This window comes from Bufo bufo, chromosome 1, assembly GCF_905171765.1.
Source record: "Bufo bufo chromosome 1, aBufBuf1.1, whole genome shotgun sequence".
Classification (NCBI taxonomy): domain Eukaryota; kingdom Metazoa; phylum Chordata; class Amphibia; order Anura; family Bufonidae; genus Bufo; species Bufo bufo.
The window spans coordinates 346,149,583-346,167,577 of NC_053389.1; the positions used below are offsets into that span (position 1 = coordinate 346,149,583).

General features: G+C 40.6%; 1 protein-coding gene across 1 annotated transcript in view; it reads right to left on the reverse strand.

Annotated features, from left to right (window-relative positions):
- SLC23A1 (solute carrier family 23 member 1) overlaps positions 1–16,870 on the reverse strand; it is a 434,941-nt gene extending 418,071 nt beyond the window's left edge. Inside the window, exon 1 of the mRNA XM_040442715.1 lies at positions 16,779–16,870. Within this exon, the coding sequence (XP_040298649.1) occupies positions 16,779–16,805 (27 nt within the window). The 5' untranslated portion in view covers positions 16,806–16,870. The remainder of the gene's footprint in view (positions 1–16,778) is intronic.
- Between the last annotated feature and the right edge of the window lie 1,125 nt (positions 16,871–17,995).

Here is a 17,995-nt window from a genome sequence, read left to right on the forward strand (position 1 = left end):
AGTTTGACTTGGTTTACAAGCTTAGTTCTAGATAGTCCAATAGTGTGGCACGCTCAGAATTAATACTAGTATAGCTTACATCTTAGGGCTCTTGCATTCTTAGTTGTTAAAATGGTTATAATATGGTTGTGGCTGCAGCCCGCATGCTTCTGCCTATAAACACCACAGGCGGAGGCATCCCGGACTCACTGGCCTATAGTTTGGAGTAAGACTCTACCCCACGGTCTTATTATATGTTAAGAAAACTATGTTAAGGTTCTGAACTTTCTCCAGGAGTTGCATCATAATGTTCAACTGGTTAAATTCAATTATTCATGTAGAAATGTTACCCACCTCTGATATCAATGCACTGCACCCTGCCCTGATTGACACATATCTGCCTTGGAATCCATGGCTGAGATAAAAATCTTATCATGGAATGTTAGGGGATTGTGCACACCACAAAACAGATTTATGGTGCTTGACTTTAATAGAAATTCGAATCCGCAAATTGTATGTCTTCAAGATACACATTTTATCTCTACCGCATCTAGGGTCTTGCAGAAACCTTGGGTCCAATGGGCCGCACACTCCTATCACTCCTCTTCTTCACGGGGTGTCTCCTTATTATTCACAAACAATTACGCTGGGAGGTAAAGGAACTGGTTGTTGATTTGGAAGGCAGATATATCTTTGTCCACTCTCTAATTGACAATGTACAGTACACATTATTAGGTATTTATAACCCTTCTCCCGACTCTATGCATGTACTACACTTAGCCGCCACCTTCGCTGCCACCTATCCACATTCTATAATAATTTGCATGGGAGATTTAAATATGATGCTAGACCAATCGTTGGACCGATTTGCAGATATAGCAGACCCAACAGGAACAGGGGGTCTCTCACGACTCCATAGGTTTCTAACTGAATTTGAGAGGCTTGACCTATGGCGAACTAAACATCTCAGAGATAGATCATACTCCTGTCATAACAGTAGTCACAATTCCTTAACCCGTATTCATTACATGTTAGGTAATGAGTTAGCCATGTTAAACCTCTGCTTAACATTATACTTACCCAGAGGAATATCAGACCACTCGCTGGGCACTCTGTTACGAGGCACCCGATCGGTAATGTATAGGATGAGTATTCACCCTTTCTGGCTGAACCTGCTGGGCTCGGCAGACAGGTCACCATCCCAGTTGAGAGAATTTTTGGATGCACATGCAAATAGGCCCAATATTACACTGGTATGGGACACCCTTAAAGTGTTTCTGCGGGTGTCATTACATTCGAGTATAGCTTACATTAAAAATGATACTAAACGCATAGAACTGGAGCTAGCAACCCAGTGCAGCACACTAGAACAACAATACGTCCAACACCTGACAGACTTTAATAGAAATGCTTGGCTTCAAGCAGGCAGGAAGTACATAACGATACTAAAAGACAAGGCAGACAGGAAACTATTCTTTCAGAAGCAGACAGCATTCGAACTAGGGAATCAGTCAGCCAAACTACTGGCTCAATTGGTCCGCTACAATAATTCTTCCAAAACAATCCTATCAGTCAGAAATACAGCAGGTCAAGAACTTAGTACACAAGAAAAATACTCCAGACTTTCCTGCAATTTTATCGGGAACTGTATAGATCCAGTATAACAGCATTTGAGGCGGAAATAGCTGCATATATAGAACACATATTGCTCCACAAGCTCACCGCAACACAATGCAACCAACTAGACCAATCATTTAGCCTTGAAGAGATAACGCAAGCTACAGCTGATCTCAATAATGGGAAGTCTCCTGGCCCAGATGGGCTTCCTAAGGAAATCTATGCTAAATATGCAGAGGTATTGGCTCTGCAATTACTAACCACCCTACATACAGCCATGGAAACAGGACGATTGCCTGAGTCATTTATGGAAGCCACCATTATACTATTGCTTAAACCTGATAAGGATCCCCTGGAATGCAGTTCCTACAGACCTATTGTGTTGCTAAATATAGACTACAAAATCTTAACCAGGGTTCTGGCAACTCAATTGAGTCGGGTAATTTTGTCACTGATCCACCCAGAACAGACAGGGATTTATGCCAGGGAAATCTACTACTAAAAATATCAGAAGAGTTTAAGTGGTTACACAATTGAGGCACTCCTTAAATGTGGATTGGGAACTGGTTTCATTAGATGCAGCCATGGCCTTCGATTCCATAGAATGGTCCTTCTTGCTTTAATGCCTGAAAGGCTATGGGTTTGGTCCACAATTCCTTAAATGGGTAACACTCTTATACAGCAATCCGGTAAGCAGACTATAAATCAACAGGGAACTATCAGAGACTTCACAGCTTCACAGAGGCACGAGACAGGGTTGCCCTCTTTCCCCCCTCTTGTTTGCTCTGGCAATCGAGACACTGGCAATCAGGGTGAGACACAGCTATAATATAGAGGGGGTGAAACTGGGAGAGAGAGAAGCCCGTATTGGGCTATATGCAGACAAGATGATCCTATACTTGTCAGCAGTGATGGCCAGTTCGCAGTGTTCGCCGACGAAGACATGCGATCTGCCATCTTCACTCCAAAGTCCGGCGATGCAGAGGTAAGTCCTTACCTGGGCCGCTCTGAAACACATGCGGTCACCGGGTGCAGGCAGTTCCGAGAACAGCCCGATGAAGGCTGTTCTCTGAACTGCCTGCTCCCGGTGACCGCATGTGTTTCAGACCGGCTCGCGGCGCAGGCACAGGTAAGGACTTACCTCTGCATCGCTGGACTTGGGAGTAAAGATGGCAGATCGCATGTGCTCGTCGGCAAACACTGCGAACTGGCCATCACTGCTTGTCAGCTTCCAACACATCCCTTAAGAATGCAATTAACCTGATAAACGATTTTGGAGATTTTTTGGGCCTCAGAATTAATTGGGAGAAATCAGTATACATGCCTCTAGGTAAAGCTAACTGGGCTGGGCCTACAAATGCAGAGGGGTTGAAAGTGGTAGACACGTTCAAATATCTTGGAGTCAATATAATCAAAAAACACTCCCAGTCCTTGGCGCTTAACATTTCTCCTTTAATTGGACAGATACGGAACAAATTTCAAAACTGGAGGTCTCTGCCTATCTCAGTGGCAGGACGCCTCAACCTAACTAAAATAATTATGCTACCCACAGCCCTATATGTCCTTCAGCACTCTGAAATATACAGTCAGGTCCATAAATATTGGGACATGGACACAATTGTAAAATTTTTGGCTCTATACTTCACCACAATGGATTTGAAATGAAATGAACAAGATGTGCTTTAACTACAGACTGTCAGCTTTAATTTGTGTCATGGCTGAGAATGGAGAAAACCCTCAGCCATGCGATGCCAGAAGATGTTTGGTCGCTGCTCGGCCAGGACCACAGGATCAGGGAGCAGGTCACCTCCTATCGTGTCCCTAATACTGACCCTGACTCCTAGCTGTATGAGCCGACCCTGATGGTAGGAGGGCTCATGTTCCGGAACCTTGGGGTCCATACTTGCCCTCAGGGTGGCCCTGAACTAGGAGCAGGGTAAGACGACCTGTTCCTCCTAGGCACGGACGAACAGGAGTCTCACTGGCCAAGCTGCAAGGAGATGGGGAACATAAACAGACATATGGATATGACAGGTGAACCAAGCAGTTCCACACTAACCTGCCACAGCCTTGCTGACTGGAACCCGTGCTCAAATACGCTGTCCACATAAACAAAAGGGAGACAGCACACACATATAAACACACAGGTAACCAGGACATCCATAGCTGCAATAAATATCAAGAGCATAAAAACATCAACTTAACATCAGACATTCTTTTTATGACCGCAAGTGTGGCCCTTACTGGAAAGATGGTATATGAACCAGGAGGATGACTCCAGCAAAACGCATGGCTGAAGTACCCCTCAGCAACTGCCTTCCAGCAGCAAGCAAAATAACCCAAGCGGCCACACCCATACACACACTAGGAAAGGGGTTAACCCTTGCATCAACAAACAAGGTAAGTGTCACTTAAAGGGGAAGTGTACACACCACAAACTCCCTCATACCAAACATAGAAAGTGAACACTAAAACCACACGTTGACAGAGGCAACCGCATGCCGTGACAGCGAGCGCCTAGCAACCGCTCAGGCCGCTCCACTGCCAACAACCTTATGTTGCCAACGGCAACCACACGTGAGGCAAGATACAGAGCCCACACCTGTGGTTGACAACATAAAACAAACCGCTGACAACTGCATGCGAACCAAGGAGTCACGACCACAACCATGGTCGTGACAATTTGAGGGTATTTACATCCAAATCAGGTGACTGGTGTAGGAGTTACAACAGTTTGCATATGTGCCTCCGACTTGTTAAGGGACAAAAAGTAATGGGACGATTGGCTTCTCAGTTGTTTAGTGGCCAGGTGTGTATTATTCTCTCATTATCCCAACTACAATGAGCAGATAAAAGGTCCAGAGTTCATTTCAAGTGTGCTATTTGCATTTAGAATCTGTTGCTGTCAACTCTCAAGATGAGATCCAAAGAGCTGTCACTATCAGTGAAGCAAGCCATCATTAGGCTGAAAAAACAAAACAAACCCATCAGAGAAATAGCAAACCCATCAGAGAGAAAAACATTAGGCATGGCCAAAACAACTGTTTGGAACATTCTTAAAATGAAGGAACGCACCGGTGAGCTCAGCAACACCAAAAGACCTGGAAGATCACGGAAAACAACTCTGGTGGATGACCGAATAATTATTTCCCTGGTGAAGAAAACACCCTTCACAACAGTTGGCCAGATCAAGAACACTTGAACACTCCAGGAGGTAGGTGTATGTGTGTCAAAGTCAACAATCAAGAGAAGACTTCACCAGAGTGAATACAGAGGGTTCACCACAAGATGTAAACCATTGGTGAGCCTCAAAAACAGGAAGGCCAGATTAGAGTTTGCCAAACGACATCTAAAAAAGCCTTCACAGTTCTGGAACAACATCTTATGGACAGATGAGACCAAGATCAACTTGTACCAGAGTGATGGGAAGAGAAAAGTATGGAGAAGGAAAGGAACTGCTCATGATCCTAAGCATACCACCTCATCAGTGAAGCATGGTGGTGGTAGTGTCATGGCGTTGGCATGTATGACTGCCAATGGAACTGGTTCTCTTTTATTTATTGATATATGTGACTGCTGACAAAAGCAGCAGGATGAATTCTAAAGTGTTTCGGGCAATATTATCTGCTCATATTCAGAAAAATGCTTTAGAACTCATTGGACGGCGCTTCACAGTGCAGATGGACAATGACCCAAAGCATACTGCAAAACCAACCAAAGAGTTTTTTAAGGGAAAGAAGTGGAATGTTATGCAACGGCCAAGTCAATCACCTGACCTGAATCTGAATGATGTTTATGATCAAGGGGTATTAATGACATTCAAAGCACTAGCTCAGAAATACCAGATCCCTCGAACACATTTCTTCTCTTACTTACAACTTAGATTGTCCATATGGATGGCATTCCCAAACTCTAACAGTGCAATAGCTAAATATCCTCTCATAGGAATAGTTAAAACTTAGAGCCCCAGAGGACTGGTATCAACAATCTATTCACATTTGGTACAGGCAAAGGTCGAGGCTAACCCCCTCAAGGTAATAGACAAATGGAAAAGACTAATCCCCACACTTACAGAAGAATCAATATCAGATTTATTAGAATCGCATTTACAAGTGTCACCAGCAGTCAACAACAAGATAATTCAATTATACATAATTTATCAGACATATCTCACACCAACTAGAATGTATAAAATGGGACGAGCATCTTCCACGGCATGTCCAAGGCAGAGGCAGACTTCTGGCACATGACCTGGAGGTGCAGCCCGATCGCGGCATTCTGGGCAGAGGTGACGTCCTTTCTGTCAAATCTACTGCCGACACAAGTGGCATGCAGCCCTAAGGTTTGCCTATTGGGAATTATGGGAGAGGACAATTGGGATCACTACATGACAACATTTTTAAAGGAGTCCCTGTTTATGGCACGTAAATGCATTGCTTTGTGATGGTATAATCCCAGTACACCGACCAGCAGTGCAGTGGGTAATAGACACATTTGTAAAATTCAAAAGTTTACTTGACTTGTTATAACTTCTTGTAATATAACGTATATCAAGATTGTATATGTCAATGAACGATAGCGTTGAATTGTTCTTCTGTTAATAAAAAAGTTAAAAATAAATAAATAAAAAACTATGTCTTTCAGAATATGGAGACACTAAAACATGATTTTGTTTGTTTAAAAAATGCTGTTATTGTGTAAAACTTAAATAAATAAAAAAAAGTATACATATTAGGTATTGCCGCATCCATAAGAACCTGCTGTATAAAAATATCACATGATCTAAAACCTCAGGTGGACACTGTAAAAAATAATGTTTTTAAAGTGTGTCAAAAAAGCAATTTTTTGTCACCTTACATCACAAAAAGTGTAATAACAAGCGATCAAAAAGTCATATGCACCCTAAAATAGTACCTATCAAACTGTCATCTCATACTGAAAAAAATTAGCCCCTACATAAGACAGTCGCCAAAATTTTTGAAAAGCTATGGCTTTCAGAATATGGAGACACAAATTTTTTTTTTTCAAAAATGCTTTATTATATAAAAAACAAACAAACAAAAAAGTAGTCATATTTGGTATTGTCGCATCCATAACAACCTGTTCTATAAAAATACCACATGATCTAACCTGTTAGATAAACACTGTAAATAACAAAAAATGTAAACGGTGCCAAAACAGCTATTTTTTGTTACCTTGCCTCAGAAAAAGTGTAATATAGTGCAAACAAAAATCATATGTACCCTAAAATAGTACCAACAAAACTGCCACCTTATCCCGTAGTTTAAAAAATGGGGTCTTTTTTTGGAGTTTCTACTCTAGGTGTGCATCAGGGGGTCTTCAATGTGACACGGCAGCTTAAAATTATTCCAGTGAAATCTGCCTTCCAAAAACCATATGGTGTTCCTTTCCTTCTGCACCCTGCCGTGTGGCCCTTGCTTTGTTACTCGAAAAAATGTTAACCTTTGCTTTGTTACTGGATAAAATGGATTAAAATGGAAAATTTGCCAAAAAATTGCGGTTTTGGCACCGTTTTTATTTTTTGTTATTTACAATGTTCATCTGACAGGTTAGATCATGTCCTATTTTTATAGAACAGGTTGTTATAGACACGACAATACCAAATATGACTACTACTTTTGGTTTTTTGTTTCAGTTTTACATAAAGCATTTTTGAAAAAAAAAATTTTTGTGTCTCCACATTCTCAAAGCCATAGTTTATCTTATTTTTTTGGGGCGACTGTCTTATGTAGGGGCTCATTTTTTGCAGGATGAGAAGACGGTTTGATTGGAACTACTTTGGGGTTCATATGACTTTTTGATCGCTTGCTATTCATGTGATATTTTTATAGAGCAGGTTCTTACGGACGCGGCAATACCTTATATGTCATATAATTTTTTTATGTAAGTTTAACACAATTATATCATTTTTGAAACAAAAAAAAAAGATGTTTTAGTGTCTCCATTGTCTGAGAGACATATTTTTTTCAGTTCTTGGGCGATTGTCTCAGGTAGGATATCATTTATGCGGGATGAGATGACTGTTTGATTGGAACTGTTTTAGGGTGCATATGATTTTTTTGATCGCTTGCTATTACACTTTTTCTGATGTAAAAAATTGCTTTTTTGACACCGTTTTATTTTACAGTGTTCACCTGAGGGGTTAGGTCATGTGATATTTTTATAGAGCAGGTTCTTAAGGATGCGGCAATACCTAATATGTCTAGTTTTTTTTTATTTATGTAAGTTTTACACAATGATATCATTTGTGAAACAAAAAAATGATGTTTTAGTGTCTCCATGGTCTGAGAGCCATAGTTTTTTTTATTTTTTGGGCGATTGTCTTAGGTAGTGGTTCATTTTTTGCAGGATGAGGTGACGATTATATTGGTACTATTTTGGGGGGCATATGCCTTTTTGATCGCATGGTGTTGTACTTTTAGTGATGTAAGGTGACAAAAAAAAAAAATTTTTTAGCACGGTTTTTATTTTATTTTTTTGACGGTGTTCATCTGAGGGGTTAGGTTATATGATATTTTTATATAGACGGTCATTATGGATGTGGAAATATCTAATATGTATACTTTCTTTTATTTATTCAAGTTTTACACAATAATATAATTTTTTTAACAAAAAATAATCATTTTTTAGTGTCTCCATAGTCTGAGAGCCATAGTTTTTTTAATTTTTTGGGCGATTGTCATAGGTAGGAGCTCATTTTTTGTGGAATGAGATGGCGGTTTGATTGGCACTATTTTGGGGTGCATATGACTTTTTGATTGCTTGCTATTACACTTTTTGTGATGTAAGGTGCAAAAATTGCTTTTTTGACACCGGTTTTATTTTAATTTCTTACGATGTTCACCTGAGGGGTTAGATCATGTGGTATTTTTTTAGAGCAGGTTCTTATTGACGCAGGGATACCTAATATGTAAAAAAAAAATTTTTTTTTTACATTTAATATAAAAAAACATTTTTGAAAAAAAAAATCATGTTTTAGTCTGAGAGCCATATTTTTTTTTATTTTTTGGGCAATTGTCTTAGGTAGGGACTCATTTTATGCAGGATGAGGTGACTGTTATATTAGCACTATTTTGGGGGGCATACACCTTTTTGATCACTTGGTGTTGCTCGTTTTGTGATGTAAGCTGATAAAAAAATGGTTTATTTTGCACAGTTTTTATTTTATTTTTTGGACGGTGTTCATTTGAGGGGTTAGGTCATGTGATATTTTTATAGAGCCGGTCGATACCGATCCGGCGATACCTAATATGTCTACTTTTCTTTTTTTCCCTATTCTTTTACAACAAAAAAAATTCCTTTATTTGGGTAAAATGAAGTGTTTTTTTTCTTTTTTACTTGTAACTTAATTTTTTGGGGGAAAACTTTCTTTTTTCAATTTTATTTCACTTTATTTTTTGTCCCACTTTGGGACTTCAATTTTTGGGGGTCTGATCCCCTTTACAATGCATTTCAATACTTCTGTATTGGAATGCATTGGCTGTAAGTGTAATATAGTGTGTATTACACATACAGCTTTCTGCCTGTGAGATCCAGGGGGCTGGATCTCACAGGGTCTCCCACGGAAGGCAGCCCCGATGCCTAAGGAAGGCATCGCGCTGACTTCCTTGCTATCGGGTCCCCGTCACAGCAGCACAGGGACCCGATGGCAGCTCCAATCCCCACCAGACATCGCACATCCGGGGTCAGCGCTGACCGCGGCACATCAAGAGTTAATGCGCCAGCATTGGTGATTTCAGTGACTGCCGGACCCCTTCCGCTGATCACCATGAAGTACATGTATGTCACGGGTCTTTAAGTCCTGTACAGAAATGACATACATGTACGTCATGGGTCCTTATTTTAAAAAATTTAAAAATTATGTTGAATATGTTGAAGTTTTTACATTTGTAGATATTGATTAAAACCACATTATTAATATTAATGTGTGTAAGTGATAGAGAAAACAAGTTTATACAGTAAGTGTATTTGGGTGATATTAACCCCTTCCCGAACCAGTGCCGTAATAGTACGGCACAGCAGGACGTGACTTGCCGCCCAGCGCTGTGCTATTATGGCCCACTGATCAGGCGGGTGCAGGAGCTTCGCCCGCCCAATCAGCTGCAGGGAGACCGGCTGTTCCCGTTAGCCGGACCCCTGCTGTATGCAATGGCATCAGCGAAAACACTGATGCTGGCGCATTACCCACTTCTATGCCGTGGTCAGCACCGCGACATAGAAGGGGTTTGCTGCGGGTGAGGGAGCCCATTGGGTCCCCGTGCTGCTGTGGCAGGGACTCGATGGGTGAGAAGGCAGCCTGATGCCATGCAGAGGCTGCCCAATGCCTTGCACAGCATCAGGACCTGCCTTCTATGGGTGGCCAGGAGATCCAGCCTCAGGCCGGATCTCCTAGGCAACCTGTTAGTGTATTACTCTGTGTAATAAACTAACATGCAATACATTACAATATAGATGTATTGTAATGCATTGCAGATGGGATCAGACCCCCAAAAGTTAAAGTCAGAAATCAATAAAAAAAAGTAAAAACTGTGTTTTTATTTAAAAAAATTACGTTTCAAGTAAAAAAAGAAAAAACGTCCCTTCCCCTGTTTTTATAATAAAAAATTGAAAAAAAAAGAAAAAACACACATATTAGGTATCGACGCGTCCATAACGACCGACTCTATAAATATGTCACATGATCCAACCCGCCCGATAAACACAATAAAAAAACAAACTGTGTCAAAAAAGACATTTTTGTCACCTTACATCACAAAAAGTGCAGCACCAAGCGATCAAAAAGCCTTATGTCCCACAAGATGATATCAATAAAACAGTCACCTCATCCCACAAAAATGGAGACCCTACCTAACATAATCGGTCAAAAAATAAAAAAGCTATGTCTCTCAGACTATGGAAACACTAAAACATCGTTTTTTTTGTTTTAAAAATGCTATTGTTGTGTAAAACTTAATTATATAAGAAAATCTATACATATTAGGTATTGCCACATCCATAACGATCTGCCCTATAAAAATATCACATGACCTAACCCCTCAGGTAAACGCTGTAAAAATAAATATAATAAAAACTGTGCCAAAATTACACATTTTTTGGTCACCTTGCCCCATAAAGTATAATAATGAATGATCAAAAAATCATATGTACCCAAAAATAGTACCAATAAAAATGTCAACTCTTCCTGCAAAAAACAAGCCCCTGCACAAGACGATCGGCAGAAAAATAAAAAAGTAAGGCATTCAGAATAGGGAGACACAAAAACATAATTTAGTTTTTTCAAAAATGTTTTATTATGTAAAACTGAAATAAACAAACAAAGAAAGTAGACATATTTGATAACATTGGATCTGTAACAACCTGCTCTATAAAAATAGCACACGATCTAACCTGTCAGATGAATGTTGTAAAAAAAAAACGTAATATAGAGCAATTAAAAATTATATGTACCCCAAAATAGTACCCATAAAACTGTCACCTTATCCCCTAGTTTCCAAAAAATTGGGTCACTTTTGGGCATTTCTATTGTAGGGGTGCATCAGGGGGGCTTCAAATGGGACATGGCATCTAAAAACCATATGGCGTTCCTTTCCTTCTGCGCCCTGCCGTGTGCCCTTACATCAGTTTACAACCACATGTGGGGTGTTTCTGTAAACCTCAGAATCAGGGTAATAAATATTGAGTTTTGTTTGGCTGTTAACCCTCGATGTGTTAAAGAAAAAAAAACGGATTAAAATGGAAAATCTTCCAAAAAAGGGAAATTTCATCTCCATTTCCCTTTATTTATTCTGGAACACCTAAAGGGTTAACAAGGTTTGTAAAATCAGTTTTGAGTAGCTTGAGGCTCCAGTCACACGTCCATAGTGTGTTTTGAGGATCCTTGCATCCGCAAATACGCAAAACACGGACACCAGCAATGTGCGTTCTGCATTTTGCGGTCCGCACATCGCCGGCACTAATAGAATATGCCTATTCTTGTCCGCATTTCTGGAGCCGGGCCTCACATCATGCGGCCCCATAGAAATGAATGGGTCCGCAATTCTGTTCTGCAAAATGTGGAATGAAATTGCGGACGTGTGAATGGAGCCTGAGGGGTGTAGTTTCTACAATAGGGACATTTATGGGTGGTTTCCACTATGTACGCCCCACAAAATGACTTCAGACCTGAACTGGTCCTTAAAAAATTGGTTTTGAAAATTTTGTTAAAAAGTTTAAGAATTGCTTCTAAAATTCTAAGCCTTCTAATGTCCTAAAAAATAAAATTACATCTACAAAATGATGCCAACATAAAGTAGACATATGGGGAATGTTAAGTAGTAAATATTTTATGAGGTATCACTCTCTGTTTTAAAAGCAGAGAAATTAAAATGTTTAAAATTGCCAATTTTTTGAAATTTTTGGTAAATTTGGTATTTTTTTATAAATAAAGGTGAAATATAGTGACTCAAATTTATGACTACCATGAAGTAAAATGTGTCACGAGAAAACAATCTCAGAATGGCTTGTATAAATAAAAGTGTTCCAAAGTTATTCCCACATAAAGTGACACATGTCGGATTTGCAAAAAATGGCCTGGGCAGGAAGGTGAAAACTGGCCCGGGGGAGAAAGAGTTAATGTCTAGTAAAAGTGTACTATTTTTAATGTGGTGTATGTGTTGGTGCTACATAAATATCATTATGCACTGTATATAATAAAGAGAAGTAACAATAAAAAAACTAAAACTCTGTTTATTCACAGACAAAATATTTGACTATTTTTTTGTAAAATGATCAGAAAAGAACTTTAAAAAAAGCATAAAATAAACAAATCACAAATTATAAAAAAGCCCAGATGGTGAGGGGGGACCCTGATACTGCGGTCCAGGGTAAGACTGCGATGGGCCAGCTTGTGAGGAGGTGGGGACAGGCTGCCATATGAAGATTCCCCCTGATATTGTGTAACATATGGCTGAATAGATGGCCCATAATGATCCCTTGGAGGAGGGAACTGTGGGAGACCCTGTTAGCCCTGGGAAATTGGCATTGGCCAAGGGCCAAACATGTGCCCATGGAGGCACCAATTTTCCAGGGCCACAACATCTCCGTAGGGTCGTTGGGGGGAGTGACTGCATCCAGAACAATTCCAAGAGACGATTTGGTTATCAGTAATCGTTCTGGAAGCAGCTGGTTGGCGCAAATAATGGGCCAGAATACGGGCAAATAGGTCTAAATGATCCTCCTGCTGGGCTCTAGATAAATACTCCAGAACCTGGGTATTTATCAGAGATTCGGCAGGAGGCCTGGCCCATCGTCTGGCCCTGTTGGGTAGAGCCAAGGGGGGGGAATCGCCTCCGGAAACAGCTGGAGGCCTGGATGGTGCCGTGCTGGGTCCTGGGGCACTCTCGGTCTGCGGTGGCCCAGAGGGAGTGTCCCCCTCACAGGCACTTGACTGCTGCGGAGCCGACTCATCCCCTTCCTCCTCTAGGTTGTCCTCCGTTCTTAAAAAAACAAAACATAGTACATTACTATATGAACACTTTTGTATTATAAATATTCACGTCACATAATACTATTATCAGCAAAATACATGTAGCACATAGTACAACATGAACTAACCAACATATTACATACGGGGTAATTTAGCTACATGGGGGAAATTAGAAGTGTCATAGCTGCCCATAGCAACAAATCCTAAGCCACTTGTCATGTTGTTCACCTACTTTTGCTAATGAAAGGAGGAATGGGAATGGTTGCTATCGGCAACTATGACATTTCTAATTTACCAATTGTTACCAAACCCATTACCTACATAGTCTACATACAGTGTGTATTGGTAAATAAGTAGTGTTCAGTGTCTAGAATTAACTTACGGACGCAGCTCCATGACCTCACGGAGGAACATCAGTTGTTCTTTGAACATATACAGCCTTTTCTTAGGGGTCCGGAACCGGTGCTGTATCTCTTTGCGGAACTGGTCCCTGCATCTCTGCCAATGATTCTTGACCTTATCGACTTGTAATAAAAAGACAAGAAAGGAAAATGTAGACAAATCCTACAGAGGTAACTTATCACATGTGCTATACTAGGGAAGATAACGTATCACATGTGCTATTCTAGGGAGGATTACCTATAACGTGCTATACTAGGGAGGATTACCTATAACATGTGCTATACTAGGGAGGATAACGTATCACATGTGCTATACTAGGGATGATTACCTATAACATGTGCTATACTAGGGAGGATTACCTATAACATGTGCTATACTAGGGAGGATAACGTATCACATGTGCTATACTAGGGATGATTACCTATAACATGTGCTATACTAGGGATGATTACCTATAACATGTGCTATACTAGGGAGGATTACCTATAACATGTGCTATACTAGGGAGGATTACCTATAACATGTGCTATACTAGGGAGGATTATCTATAATATGTGCTATACTAGGATACTAGGGAGGATTACCTATAATATGTGCTATACTAGGGAGGACAGCAAGGATCACACATGTATACAATGGCTACTTACCCAAATTCTGGCGACTTTGCCCTTTGGTTGTCTCCCAGATGGTGGAAAAAAGCTCCTGGGTTATCTCCACCCAGGCCGCATCTTTTTTATACCGGTGGTGATAGTCCCTCGACTGCGTATACCAAATGCAGGGCCTCTCCTGGACGAGGACAATGAGCCTCTCCACATCCATTGCCCGTGTTGTCTCTGGCATGGTGTAAAATAGTCTGCAAGGGCTGGAAACTCCTGCCTCATGTGCTGCCTGGAGCCATACGCTGAGAAACCCAACTTCCTGTATAAAATACCTTCACAGTTGCTAAGTTACTTGCATTAAAAATGCAACGCAATGCATTGCATCCGGATGCGATGCCATTTTTACACAGCCCCATTCACTTCTATGGGGCCAGCGTTGCATTAAAATTGCAGAATATAGAACATGCTGTGATTTTCACGCAACTCACAACGCTCATGTACACAGCCCCATTGAAATGAATGGGTCTGGATTCAGTGCGGGCGCAAAGCATTTGCATCACACATTGCACCCGCGCGGAAAACTCGCTCTTGAGAAAGGGGCCTTATAGTCCAAAATATGTACAACACCCAGAGCATTCATAAGAGAAAGATGCATGCAACCTGAGTCTCCAAATAGGTATAAGTCCTGGAAGTTGAACTAGATATTTGTGGCATATTCATTAGCATTGAGTGAATGTGCTATACTAGAGATGATTACCTATAGCATGTGCTATACTAGGGAGGATTACCTAGGATTATAAGTGGACTTTGAGCCGAATTTCAGGGAAAATTTGATTTGCCGCAAAGCTGGATTTTCTCATGCTTTGTGGTAACGAATCAATTTTCCCTAAAATGGCGGTAAGAAAACACATACTCTCCTCATTAATTTGCGCATGAGAGTCTGCTGCAGCCATCTTGACTGAAGATCCCGCAGGAAATCTTGTGCTCGGTGACTTATGACGTCACAACGACAGCCAGCACTGGATCTTTAATCAAGATGCTCGCGGGGGACTTTTCGCAATAAAATGGATAAGGTGAGTATTAACCCCTGACAGAGCTCAATGTTCATTTTAGATGCTGCAATCAGTGTTGAACGCGGCATCTGAGGGGTACTTTGTGATCAAGTAATTAATTACAAAGCTACCGTATTTTCCGGCGTAAAAGACGACTTTTTAACACATGAAAATCTTCTCAAAAGTCGGAGGTCGTCTTATACGCCGGCTGTTGTCTTATAAGCTGGTATACGGCATGCTGAAACTTATGGTACTTACTTCCGAGCTGGACTGGAGATTATGACAACACTATTTGATGTTGTGAGATCGTGAAAACTCAGATCCGATGGTATATTCTAACCCCAAGGCATCCCCATCATCATCCCCAACAGCGAAAGGTCTTGTCATAAGACTATGCAACCAATAGAGGGCGCTGTTCGTGAGTTATAAACAGCGTGCTCTATTGGTTGCATAGTCTTGATTATCTATTAACTGATTGTGGGAAACAGCGAATTCTCCATTCTGCACTTCCACATGTCCCTGCTGTGAAGAGACTCTGGCCGGATCCGCTCTGACTGAACCTTCTGAAGCATAAGCTGGGCAAGCGGGTGAGTGGTGCGGGTGGTTTGTGCTCGTGTGGTCTTCACGCTGCCCTGGAGTGGAAGGTGCCGGAGCCGTTACAGTGAGCGGTGAAGGATGGGTCTCGGGCAGCTGAGGCAGGCAGCGCTGCGTCCGCGCCATTATCAAAGTAAAAGTCCAGCCTGCCCTGCTTGGCTCCATCGTGGGTATGTTTACTACAGGAGCCGAGCACAATTGGCAGGGGTTTTATGGATTGGGAAAGGGGAACTGGCTTACTTGAAGTCAGATTGTGCCAGAGTTATGCGTTCATGCGGCCATCATGAACGGCTGTCTAGCCACCCCCTGGTTGCATAGTCTTATACGGCGAGTATAGCCCAAACCCTATATTTTAACTGGAAAAGTTGGGGGTTGTCTTATACGCCCAGTCGTCTTATACGCCGGAAAATACAGTAATTTCAATAAAATTTTTGAGAACTTCGATTATCACTAAATAGTCATCAATAATTAGCTGAAGTGAGTAAAATAGGAATATGTGTTACAGAAATAGTTGAACAAACCAACAATGCAGCAGCACTGGTTTATTTGATGTATACAAATTTTGTTACAAATAATGAATTGTTAGCGCTATATTTGCTATACTTCACTGCCAAAAAAATGCCCTTGCACTATCAAGGCACTGAAATCCTGTGGACTTCAGCCTACAAATATACCCAGATAAGCCTGAAAGAGGTAAGTCTCCAGTTGAACAAATATACTATAATGTTTAGTAAAGTGAGGTTGCCATGCCATAACAGGAGGGATCACAGAATGTTATCAGGATTTGTTCTGAGTATTGATTGAAATAGAGTAAATATAGTAGTAAAATATTTTACAATAATTAAAATATTTAATGTTTGCCGAAACCTGAGCTCCCACAGAGTGTGGCTACATATTATATGGATAGACCCTACATTCATTATGGCAAAATAATATGATATTGTGTATCCTATCACCAGGACGACACAAGCAACAATTCAATTTCCTTCAATCTTGATGCAAAATTGAAAATGCAATACTTAATTGTAATGTAGTAAATGTGCTATTTACCTTTGACGTTTTATCTTCTGTATCCATTTTAGCTTCAATTGAGAGACAGCAAGTTGTAAAACTGTTCAGGAAACATCAATGGGGAGTTCTGTTATTTGTTACTCTGTAACCTCCAGTGTAAATGACTAGGCGGTTTATTAACTACAGTATATCCATTAAGTTAAAGTTTTAAAGAAAACAAGGCATAAGCTAATGTTTAATTGTTGATGTGCCCTTAGTCACTTCACTCTTAGGGTTTATGCATATGGTTGTATTTTAGCTTCATAAATGCGGCATCCTCACACTTTTTGGCAGCCCTACTTTACGTCTGTATGCCTCCAATTCCATATGAAAGCACCAAAGGTTTTTCATTTCTGTTGAATTATGTAGAATCTGCCAGAAAAAAAATAAACTGTTGTGTGCTTGATTGGTTGGTGTATTTTGGAAATTTTTCTAGGGAAGAATGGCTCTGAAATACGGTGTTGCACCATATGGCAGCACATTGATTCCATGCAGCTCTGTACTAAGGAGCCATTGGTACTCAATACAGTAGACTGTATTGGTCACAATACAGTCTACTGAACACTTCCACTATGTGCATGAGATGCAAGTGTGTTTGGTCTTAACAGAGGAACCTTATTATGTCTGCATGTTTTTTTTAATGTATTATTATTTTTATTTTTAATACGGTAAACATTAATCACCAGAAACGGCTTTTAAGCATCTCTTACCCTGTTGCCAGTTCTCTGCTTTTCATTCCTTGGAACACTTTTGGAAGACCACTCTTAATAAACCCACCCCTTTAATGGTGCAATTGTCACAAGATATTGCTATTTAATTGACCTCAGTGATTTTAGACTAAGATAGATAGATGCATTTTGAGGATCCATGTCCAGGATTTAATGAGGATTAGCACCCGGAGACCCAGAGAGATGCTGTTCACTACATCTATCATAGATAGATAGATTCTACTTTAGGGTGTTAATATATTATTACCAGTAGTGTTGAGCGAATTGAATTTAAATTAATTGAATGCGATCAGAATTTCAGGAAATATTTGATTCACCACGTATCCGAACTTCCTTGCGCTTCATACATAGTAATCATTTTTTTCCCTAAAAAGGTGGCTACATCTGTTACAAAATGAAAGTAAGAAGCCCGGGAATGTGATATGACCCATATTGTCGTGCAGACAGCCAATCAGCAGATAGCCATCCCCGGTGAAAGCCTCATCCTGT